Raw genomic sequence first — 12,478 nt, 5'->3', positions numbered from 1 at the left:
GGGTAAAATATGGACACGACTACGTTCTGGTTATATCCTAGGTATGTCTATTGGTATTTTTGCGACTACGTTCTGGTTATATCCTAGGTATGTCTATTGGTATTTTTGCGACTACGTTCTGGTTATATCCTAGGTATGTCTATTGGTATTTTTGCGACTACGTTCTGGTTATATCCTAGGTATGTCTATTGGTATTTTTGCGACTACGTTCTGGTTATATCCTAGGTATGTCTATTGGTATTTTTGCGACTACGTTCTGGTTATATCCTAGGTATGTCTATTGGTATTTTTGCGACTACGTTCTGGTTATATCCTAGGTATGTCTATTGGTATTTTTGCGACTACGTTCTGGTTATATCCTAGGTATGTCTATTGGTATTTTCGATTATTCGTTTAAAGGGAAACTCTAATTTCAAACCCAAATTTGAATACGTTATATCAAAACGACTGTAGAGGGAGCCTCACCACGTCGTCACAGTTCACGTCCAGTCATGCTCTATCTGACGACAACATACACACAACGAAGGGAGGGAAGGTTCGAACCATTCTCTTTGCTCTAAACTTACAATTTGGGTAAAATATACACATACATATATATATATATATATATACTGGGAAAAGTCATATTTGTTTATTTGTTTGTAATTAAGCACAAAGTTACACGTTGGACTATCTGTACTCTATTTCAATCGACAGATGAGTTTACTCAACAGATGCAGCTAACCAAACCAAGTGTATTTAATGTTTATTACAAATAAGGAAGTTCTGTATAATATTCTAATTGTTATACATGCCCTGTGGATACTGAAAGTTAGAGATTTATATAATTGTGAAGTCCATAAGTAATCACATGAACTTTTACAAACTTCGGTCCCCGTACACATTGTATTGTAATTAAATACAAAGCTACACAATGGGCTATCTGTGCTTTGCCCACCACGGGTATCGAAACCCGGTTTCTAGCGTTGTAAGTCCGTGGACATATCGCTGTGTCACTGGGGAGGGGGGGGCATGTCATATTTAAGTAGCTAATGACTTATCCCTAATCTGAACTACTTTAAAACAATAAGAAACACACATTTTTGTTATCCACTCAGCAACCATTAAAATATGCAGCCCCCCCCCCCAATGGCACAGCGGTATGTCTGCGGACTTACAACGCTAGAATCCGGGTTTCGATACCCGTGGTGGGCAGAGCACAGATAGCCCTTATGTAGCTTTGTGCATAATTAAAAACAAACAAACAAAATATGCAGGGAAGGTACTTACAGCTTTGTTTCAACCTTTCAACAGTTGACCCACCCTTAGGATTGGTGTAGCAAAACATTTTTCTTGTGATATATGTTGTTTCTATATATCTAAACTATATTAAATATATATAATGAAATAAATAAATTTAAGTAAATTTATATATAATTTTAAAAATAAAGCAAAAAGAAAAACATTTCTTATTGTATTATATAATAACTTTTAAAACTATATTTATTTTAGTCTGTAATATAAATATTGTGTTACTTTCTGGTCAAGTGGTCAATATCATTTAGGCATTGGTGAATTAAAAGTGAAAAAAAAACCTCCTTAAAAATTTTTGGTTGGACACCTAGACGACCGTACATCTTGATAATAGATCAACAACAAAGGTTCCATTGAAAAAAGATACGTGATAAGGTTGTCATGTCCAAACCACACTACTCCTCCCTGGAGCTTTCTACCAGTCACTTAGTGTACGAGGATGACGTTTCCCAGAGCCTGTTTCAACAATCAAATCACACAAAAGTCCATAGGTGCTGCATCCAGCGACTTGACCGATATGTCATAGTATGGAATAGCACAAATAACCGTTTCATTCTCCAGCTACTTGAGGTATGTCAACTTATGTGTATTAGCACAAAGAACCGTTTCATTCTTCAGCTGCTTGAGGTATGTCAACTTGTGTGGATTAGCACAAAGAACCGTTCCATTCTCCAGCTGCTTGAGGTATGTCAACTTGTGTGTACATAACGAGCGTCGTTTTTACAGACAGGTATCATTCTTGCTTATGTTGCCTGGGAGACGTGGAAGACTTTTGTCACTGATCCGTGTGTTTCTGGATTCTCACCTGCTTACCAGGCTGGGGTACAGGTTGTTGCAAGTTTCTTCCTGGATGGTCGTGGTGCTCCAAGTTGATCCATATTTCTTTCTTTTCCATTTCCATCAACTATCAGGGATATCCTTGTTTTGGAAATTCAAAATCCCCGATCTAAACACATCTTTATGATCTGAGAGTATGAATACATTGCTGTTACACATTCTACTCAAAAGCGATCAATTTTCGCGGTGGCATCCCACTACCTACAAATGCTAAAGAGTGTCAAAGTGTAGTTCTGATACATTCTGTGCCACTGCGACTTTATATCAGCCGTGATTTGTCGATTTTCATAAATAAAATCGTTTTAATATAACGTACGATATGAACATGTAATTATTATTAAATGTAATAACTGCTCTTTAAACCCATAGTTTTTAATAGCACGTAATACAATAGTTTATTGTGTATTTTTGTTGAACTAATAAATAATATTACACCTATTTGCCAGACCGCCATTTTTAAGTAGCACTCGGAGCTTAATGTCTCCGCCTCCCCCTCCTCCCTCTGGTTATTGAGTTCAGTATCCTTTTAATTTAATTCATTTGCTTTATTTTATAATAAAACTAATATTATTAAATATTTAAATTCGATTTCGATGACCAGGAGCCCACTTTGAGACTAATAATGCTTGGAGACGGCTTGAATGGATAATGAAGAAAAACTTTAACATAACAGCAAATGTACAACGTTTTGTCACATAAAACATGTATTTATTTGTATTGTTTCTGTCACAGCATAGCCTTAGGGGAGAGGCCAAGAGTGGAAATGTTTGTTGAAGCTGAGCCCCGGGCTGCTCTGGCTGAAACTAAGTTCCAGTAACACTGATCCCTATCAAATGTTATGTCGCCACAGTTGCAGTGACTTGACGAACTACACTTTTTTTGTTTTTTAAACTTAATTGATATAATGTATTTGTTTTATTTAAAAACATTTAGGTTTCAAGGCATACGATACGTGCAGTAATGCACGCAGCGCCCTCAAGCGAGTGATTCAAAGTCTTGTGGACGGAAGCTACTTGCAGGACACAAACTGTCAGAAAGGTTCACCTATCATTGGTAAGCGAGTTATCACAAACTCATAAATGTTGTTCAGTTTTTTATCTTTATTAGTCGCATTGAATAAATGAAACTCAAAATGTTATCCCTCTTCAAGATAAATAAAGCGTTCATGAATAACAGCCACCTGTCGTGTTAGGTTTACAATTTGTTTTGTTTTTCACCAATACACTTTTTTTATTGCTGTATAGCTGGTAAAACACCCATTCTAGACTTGCAAGGGTGCCCCCAGAAAAAAATAAATGGGGGGGGGTCAAGTAACTCAAGTTTGAAAAAATTATGAAATCGAAATACAAATGCCTCATGATTTTCCAGTAACATAGAAGATTAATTTCATATATATATCTAGTACTATTTTTTTCTTTTTGAAAATCCTGGGGGGTCACGTGACCTCCCCTTTCCCCTTCCTGCGGGCGCCCATGTCTTGTCCATTTAGTGATTATAATCTGAAACCACTCTTCGCTTGTGTAAACGATAAATGTCGTTCAAATGATAACATCCTCTTTAACGTGCTTTGTTGACTAATATGACAGGATGAAGTTTCTTCTTCAGTGTCCATCCTCACAATGACGTTAAACGATGAAGAGACATTGGTATGTTTTACGGTAGCGTTAGCAACAATAAGTCACGTGAACACAAACCGATATTGACACGCTGTTGTTTTTAACAGGTCTTCTCCCTTTCATTGGCGCGTTTTGATAAAGAAAGGAAGCACGTGACGAAACTGTCATATGAATGACTAATCTGAAGTACGTTTAGCAGGAATGTTCGTTTCGAAGATTATTCTGTATGATTTTATATATATATATATAATTTACCAAAAAGCAACAATGGGCGATCTCCGGGAAACCGTATGAAATTGATATTAAAAATTACAAAAAAATAATAATTCCAAACTAATTCAAATGAGCCACTTATTTCTAACTCTTACATCCCATGAATACAAGTTGTGATGCAAATTAAAAAGGGTTCGTTATTTTCATCCGTGTTCGGAAGCGAGATGATTGTGAATTTTATGACATTACTTGTTCCAGTAATCATCTCTCAGCGTCGTTAATAACGCCATTTCAGCAGTAGATATATCCGGCCGAAGTGTTTCGAACTGCTAGTCAGTCGGTATTTTGTGTTAACGTCCAACACCTTCTTCCGACAACACACGGGTATTTGAACAGAATTGTTGCTATTAGCGGAAATACTAGGTTACTGTTTAGATCATGCGTGTGTGGTATATCTCTACACAGACGTCTGTGTGTAATAAAACGAAGCCCATTTATATATCTCATTATTAAATATTCTAATACACCACAATAATAGCTAAGAAATAATAAAAAAGTACCCTTGCAAAGTCAGGTTTATATGCTCATACATCATAATAATATTTACTGTATATATATACTGTTGTAAATTCGCGTCTATCTTCTACACCAAAACAATATTTAATAAACACTAGTAAGCTGAAGTTATCTGTTTACAGATCATAGTAATATTCAATAAATAGTCTTGTAAACTGAGGTTTATCTAGTTGTGATTTTGAAACAAATCAAGTCTTATCCGAACGATCGAATTTGTTTCTCCATGGTAATAACAACTTCTGAGAAAGCCTCTGTAGCTCCGTTTACAACATAGTGAACCTACTGTTGATCACACGTTCATCAAAGTGTAGATTGATCTGGACCTCCCTTGAACTTAGACTTCGAGATTAAACAATTTTCGGAATACTAAGTTTATTTATTATAACTTTTAATCTCGTTGCCAAGATGTCAGTGTAAAGTTGTTAAATTAACCCTTTGACAGAGACAAGTACTGTGTCGTTTTCACATAGGACCTCTTTCATGACTGATCTCAATTTTTTTAAATGAGTTGAAATTTTAATCTTATATATATTGGTTCAAAAAAATTAGTACCGTAATGGATAAGTAACCATAAAAAAATACAAATAGAAAACAATAACTATACGCAATAATTATCCATATGTTAAACCTAACATAGAGTAATTATGTAATTTAAATATCTTGGTACTGATTTTTTTAAAAGATATTAATAATATATTTTTCAGGTTTTTTTGGTCCCTCATCGGCGACTATTGCTTCTACTGTATCTGCCTTTGTCAAGAGATTTAATTTTACTCACTTGCCCCTACATCTGGATTTTTTAGACAACGAAATTAAGGTACACAGATCAATCTGGAATTCTAGACATTTTACATCTATAGCCTAACGTTAGGGTTAAAACTATTAAAAATAGTGTAAAAATGCGTGTGGTAACTGACAAATATTTGCATAATTTGTTTATAAAAAACGAAAGAAAAAAAAGCAAGGTAATACATGTAAAGTGATCAGATGTTTTAGTCGTTTTGATATTTAATTGTGTGACTCCTTATATATAAATTATTATAATATATAGGTATTAATACTTCAAGTCTGAATTACCATTATATAGTCGTGCAGAGAATATTAATTATATGTTAACCTGTTCAATTTTTGAATACCTTATAAACAATTGTTGCCTCTCATTTTTTGTTAGGTTTCCATAGCAGTACTACTTCAGTTAAACTGGCGTCAGGTGGCGCTATTGAGCAGCAGTTATATTGTTTCAGAAAAATTCCACCAAGCGTCTTCGTCGGCCAACATCTGTGTGAGTGTATCGGAGGAACTGTTTTCCGACAGGTATTAATTCACACGAACTTTATACGTTATATTCGGAATCACGATTATCTTTTTGTTGTTATTTATTGGTACACATTTTACCTTCAATCCTTCAGTTCACAGAACTTGCAAAAAGAAGTCTCTATATCACGATTTAATTAATACATTTGAAATATTTATCGCTTGCCTACAAATCGTATCAACGTTTCTTTCTTGACATATTATCTCAGTAACTTTCCTTCGCCCCCCCCCCCAGTGGCACAGCGGCACGTCCGCGGACTTACAACGCTAAAAATCTGGTTTCGATACCCGTGGTGGGCAGAGTACAGATAGCCCATTGTGTAGTTTTGTGCTTAACTTACAAACAAACTTATCTTCATTTAATTGTTTGTATATATATATATATATATGCGTGTTTTAACATCACGTGATTCAAAAGGATATCTTTATTCTAAATCACAATGTTTTGGTTCGTTGATATTTCACTTATCGTTATTTTTAACATGAAAATCAACCATCGAATATCAAAGCAATTAAAAAAAAGGGAGTTAATTTCAGTTTGCACAAGTAGCGCATCTTATTGTTAGTTGTGCATTGTTTTTTGCAGACTTCTTCCCCAGCAGTGTCAAGACCTCTATGAAGAGATTCGTCAGTCTGGAACACGAGTTATTGTAGTTTTGGGCTACGATTTTGAAGTTGTCAAGACGTTACAGTACGCTGAGAATTGTAACAGTTCAAATTTTTATTGGTTAACGGTGGGTCTGAATGACGCTGACTCTATATCGGACTTCCAAATGAAAATAATCAGCATTACGGCTTCTCAAGAACGGTTTCCTGACCTGGAAGACAGAGTATATCTTGAGATTGATGGGAACGCGTCCGACGAGTGGTCTTCGCACGACAATAACTCAGGCTTACACAACTGTTTTAATACTGGGTTCTTGGCTCAGGTCTCTTCAGACGCCCCCTGTCGCAAGTACGAAGCACTAGGAATATCCGAAACCGTTCGAACTGTCGTGAGTTATGGGGTTCATTTAAAACAGTTAGTTAACTCGAGTTGTCATCAGGCCAAGAAAGGCTGCGTTAAGAACACTGTTAATTGTGAACAGGCCAAGAAAGGCTGTGTTGAGAAAATTGTTGCTCTTCTGTCCCAGCAAAATATCAAAGCTCTACAAACCGAAATCACCAATACACTTCGTGAAACTAAGTTAGAAGAAGAAGAATTTATTCGATATGACATCTTATCTTCAGAAACATCATCTTCGGAAGATGGGTCAAAGTTTACGAAGGTAAAAAAAAAAATGTATAAATATTTATGGCTAGTGTTTCAAGTTGTTCGTGAAATGTGTCAATGAATGTGATAAAAATGTAATTTTTTTTTTAATTCGTCATTAAAGAAAAACAGGAAATACGTTTCTACAATCATTCCTTTCAGTTCTGTAAGTTACGGAGTGTGGCTGTTATTATTAACTTATGAATTAAAATTATAAAGTATCAGTGATATGTTTCTCCACATACAGGGTTGTTACGGTGAACTTATGATTTGTTACGTTTCTCCACATACAGGATTGTTACGGTGAACTTATGATTTGTTACGTTTCTCTACATATCAGGATTGTTACGGTGAACTTATGATCTGTTACGTTTCTCCACGGATTGTTATGGTGAGCTTATGAGTTGTTACGTTTCTCCACATACAGGATTGTTACGTAAGATTTAAGATAATATTGTAACGTGTTCTATCGTTGGGCTGGTACAATCAGTAAAAGTAACATTAACAAATTAACTTCTACACACGCTGATAGGCCTAAGCCTAACTCATAAACATGTTTAACCAAAATGTCTTTGCTAATCAGTCGATTACAAACATGCAGTTTTAGGCCCGTGTCTATGATACAAAATGTGACAGTTAAAGTTACGTAACCTTGACGCCGAAACTAAAAAATCAATAAAACAACAACAAGCGGTTAGTTTCACATAAGTATTCGAAGCCTTCTTTTGCAGAAACTTTTTCCAATAGATGCCGAAAAAACATTACATTTATGAGAAACTTTAGAAACAATAACCTTATTATAACCTGAAATTTAATAAATGAGCGAATAATATAAGTCTTATGCCCGGAAATGTCCAGGAGAGTTTGATATTGTTATGAGTTTCTGGGTCTGATATTGTTATGAGTTTCTGAGTCTGATATTGTTATGAGTTTCTGAGTCTGAAATTGTTATGAGTTTCTGAGTTTGATATTGTTATGAGTTTCTGAGTTTGATATTGTTATGAGTTTCTGAGTTTCTGAGTTTGATATTGTTATGAGTTTCTGAGTCTGATATTGTTATGAGTTTCTGAGTCTGATATTGTTATGAGTTTCTGAGTCTGATATTGTATGAGTTTCTGAGTCTGATATTGTTATGAGTTTCTGACTTAACCTTTCATATTCAACTAAAGATATTCCCTCATCTATAACAAACACTGGTTGTTATATGTTTACAGGTAATTATTAATTGAACCAAAGAGTCGTGAAGGCTATAAAAGTCAGTAAGTGATCGTGTCAGCTGCACACCACGCATGAAACAGAGCCCTAGAGGTCGATTCATTCAACGTGTCAAATACATTGACAGTTCTTTAGCTCCTTATAATGTTTGGTTATTCGTGTTCAATTCGGATAACTTATCCAATACTCGTCTGTTTACAAATGTTTTAATTCTATTGTATAATTCTAAAAGTTTGTTAAACTTGCTGCGGAGGTGATGTGAATGGCGACATAACAACATATTACTGATTATAATAATATACTTTTAATTATTGCAGGTAGGAGAATTTTTTAACGACAAGCTACAGCTGAATCCAGAGAAACTCGGGATTTTCCACCAGGTGGAGAAAGGATGGTATAAAATTCCTAATTATCAGTGCGATGGAGCTGGCTGCCGTTGTTTAAACAGGAACGTGACGGAAGATTACACGAGCTTTTGGAACCAATGGCGATCTGAAACGTGGATAACTATTTTTGTTACCATTTCTTGCATGGGCAGTCTGATAGCACTGGCAGTAATCAGTTTCATCATTTGGCGAATTTGTCGAGGCGACACCATCGAGGGAAATCAGGGATTCGCAGTTCTGTCGCTAATCGGGATTATAATTAATTACATCGCCATCTTGCCTTTTGCTTTCCTTCCTACAGAGGCGCTGTGCACACTGCGTTTGTTGTCTGTCGGTCTGGCCTACACCCTTCTCTTCTCGCCATTATTGGTACGTTCGCTTATGTTGGCCACCACCGACACGGACGGCCTGCCCGGACATGTTAGTGGCTTAGTCCAGAGCGCCCTCTATTTCTTCTGTGTCGGAGTACAGGGAGCTTTGTCAGTGGAGTACTGGTGGTTGTCAAAAGTACAACATTTTCAACTGGTGGAAGAAAGTGGAGAATTCAGTAAAACGTGTATCCTTTCTCATGATCGGATTCTCATCTCTCTCGCGTATGCCATTCTACTTTTGGTATTTTGGATCTTCGTGTCGCCATTTTGTGTGCGTAACAGGAGAAACTACAGAGAAGGGCTATTCTTTCACATTGCCAGCCTGGCTTCTTTGGTTGTCTGGGCCGCGTGGATCACAGGATTTATTCTTCTGGCGGAAGATTTGAGAGAAAAGTTACTGTGCTTAGGCCTGATAGCGAACGCCACCGTTGTTCTGGTGGTTATTTTTATCCCACGGGTTTATAAGATGACGACGGCGATAGCCCTGGACACTGCAAACGTCAGCCTGAGGCCCGTGGGGCAGCTAACAGCCCCAAGTCTTACCGATATGACGGTAAGAAGTTCCAACGTTATGCTGTATGACACTGTCAATCACGCCTATGCCCCCGAGTCGGTAATGCACGCTGTGAAAGAAGAGCTGGAAGCATCTTCTTTTGATGAATACGACAGATGCTCAACACCATCAAAAGTTACGAGACTCTAATTATATGATGTTTATGGATGCTAATAAATAAATAACCATGGAAACTGGAGTGGCTAAGCCACGGTAATCGACAGTTATTTATATATTAAAAAGCGTTTATTAGTTTGGAAGAGGTTGAAACCGACTTCTATATTAAAAGAACACTACGTGACGCTTCTTACAGCTTTGATCAAACCATTCGAATTGTCCTTTTATAATTGTTTTTTGTGCGGTTCATTCTTGCAAAAGCGACACCTTTCAACAACTACTATACTTTCCAGAAGAATAAAAAAATTAAAATATAAACAATTTTTAGCGGCGTCTATAAAATTCGACAATGCGTTCAATTTTCAAAGTTTTTCATATAAGAATAAATATTTCAAAGAAATTTACTGAAACAACGAGAAATAATTCTCGTTTAACGTTGCTGGATTCCACGTGTGATTTTTGATGTTGTTTTCTTTTTTTTTAAATATAAATATTAGAGCTTGAATGAGTAGACAGGAGAACGTGTAATGAATTATTGTACGTCTTTAATTTGAATCGTAAACACTTGCTGAGCCACGTGTTCAAGTTATATGTTCTGAAGTTAACGTACGGGGAGTGTTGAAGTCAACAATGGGATCAGTTTTGTTATTTATAATACAGAGTGCTGTGGGTCAACGGTAAGTTTTACTGACTTACAATGCTTAAATCCGGGGCTCGATTCCTCGCAGTGAACAGAGCGTAGATAGCCCGTTGTTTAGCTTTTCGCTTAAAAAAAAATGTAATTTCCTAAACACTCACATTGAGTTTCAGTTTGTAAACTCTGTAAGGAGTATTTTTTCCAACCATTCAATTAAAAACTTGGCCAGTTTCTAAACATCCGTGGTGAGGATTGGGTTTTTCAACCATTCAATAAAAACTGGGCCATTTTCTAAACACTCACAGTGAGGAGTAGGTTCTGTTTTCAATCATTTAATAAAAAAACTTTCTAAACACAGACCGACTTGTAAATTGCCCGTGTTTAAACTTGTTGTCGGAGCTGAAGAGGAGTCAAAACAAAGAAATAATCGTATTGCATTTTCAGATCAGATCAGACAATGAGTCCAGGTGTAGTATACCATAATCCCATGCGTCACTGATTATAGTACATAAAATAAGACAGGGGAGAAAATTCATATCAGTTAATTTCATCCCTTAATTAAGATGGGTTCGCCCTGCCAGGGAGTGGACAGAGGACCAAAGTGATACAAGCTTGTAGCCATTTCCGTATGCATTCTTTACCTAAGTAAAAATAATTTTATCACATGTTTGAGTCTTTCGACATCCGGGTAACAAGAATGGCAATAAGTACACGTGCACGAAAAATTACACGAATATTTATGGAACAGTGAAATTAGTAGCTATTTTGGCTACAGGGTACCACGAGCTGTAGTGATAAAAACTTGTTATATTTTATTACACTCGGAGTGTTTTTTGTATAAAAAAAAAGTTTGGCTATACAAACTTAAATTTGGTGTCAATTAAATGGTCACAGACGGACTTGGCAACAGCAACGTATATTACCAAGATGATAAGTACTGTGACATGCCTCTGCTCCTTACTTGTTTTAAAACCTGCTTGGATACGCTGGATTGAAGCATTTGTTAGTGTACGTTATAGTTCAGTCTTTAGTTCACTAGTAATTACCAACACTACTTTCTGTGTTAAATGTTTTCAGTAACTATAAAATAGGCTTTTCATGGTTGTTCAAGGTCACGATAATCTGGACACATTTATTTAATAATTTCATGAAACTTTCTGATTTAAGCTACTAGAAGATGAAGCACCATATAATTAATTGTCATCCACTGCGGTGTTATTTAACATCGTACAGTGTTACCATGACAACTAATGTATATATCCTGTATTTTTTTTCTCCTTACGTGATTCGGGTTAATGAATGCACAGTGTTTCACATTGCAATGTCGTCTTTGCTTACGTGAGTATCGTTAAGACTACAGTGAATATATAATAAGGATGTAATTGTTTATTTATTAGTTGGTGCCAATCACGTGCACTTAATAATTATATATATAAATATATGTATAATGCATTCTAGAAATATTTATTATTCCTAGACGCGTGTATTAAACATTTTGGTCACCAGGTGTAACTGTTGTTCATATGTGATTGTCTCACTTAAATCTACGCCATAATGATAATATACAATATCTTTATTTTGTTTATTTTTTACTTTTTAAGTCAGAAAGTATATAATAACACTCTTTAAGGCACAAAAAGCGCGCGTTGTTGCTTTAGGCTTTATAGCATCGTTTTTGACACTTTCCACTCGTAAATACTAGGTTATTATAAAACATCTTACAAACTTTTGAGTAGAAATAGATCATGAGTAGGTGAATGGTTTCGTCTGATCTAAACGTTTTAAATAATTTCTATTAACTGAAACGCAGAACAAAACAGAAAATATTGACCAATAAACTACACAGGGGGAAAAAAGGCAACAATTCAATAAACGTGACCCATTTTTAAACTATATAAATGTTATATTTACAGACCGTAAATAACAATGTTAAAGTGGAGTACGTCAATCGAAAAAAAACAAAAACACATTAATGTTAGCTTTATTTTTAATGATTTTTTCACAAGTGACTGAAAAGTTAACAAGATTATTCAATTGAATTCAAAGCATTAAACTTCCGATTCTGCAAGAACTTTTATTTAAAAATAATAAATCCTGA

The 12,478-nt window shown here is 35.6% G+C and overlaps 1 protein-coding gene across 1 annotated transcript; it reads left to right on the top strand.

Annotated features, from left to right (window-relative positions):
- The first annotated feature begins 2,826 nt into the window (after nucleotides 1-2,826).
- On the top strand, nucleotides 2,827-12,218 carry LOC106474410 (protein bride of sevenless-like). Its single transcript, XM_013935101.2, has 5 exons — nucleotides 2,827-3,183; nucleotides 5,240-5,352; nucleotides 5,707-5,849; nucleotides 6,436-7,117; nucleotides 8,634-12,218. Exons 4-5 carry the CDS (start codon nucleotides 6,623-6,625, stop codon nucleotides 9,774-9,776), a joined length of 1,638 nt encoding a protein of 545 aa, XP_013790555.1. The 5' UTR covers nucleotides 2,827-3,183; nucleotides 5,240-5,352; nucleotides 5,707-5,849; nucleotides 6,436-6,622; the 3' UTR covers nucleotides 9,777-12,218.
- The last annotated feature ends 260 nt before the right edge of the window (nucleotides 12,219-12,478 follow it).

Source organism: Limulus polyphemus, unplaced genomic scaffold (assembly GCF_000517525.1).
Source record: "Limulus polyphemus unplaced genomic scaffold, Limulus_polyphemus-2.1.2 Scaffold7186, whole genome shotgun sequence".
NCBI lineage: Eukaryota > Metazoa > Arthropoda > Merostomata > Xiphosura > Limulidae > Limulus > Limulus polyphemus.
The sequence above is the reverse complement of the archived record's forward strand: the minus strand, read 5'-3'. Positions and strand labels throughout refer to the sequence as shown.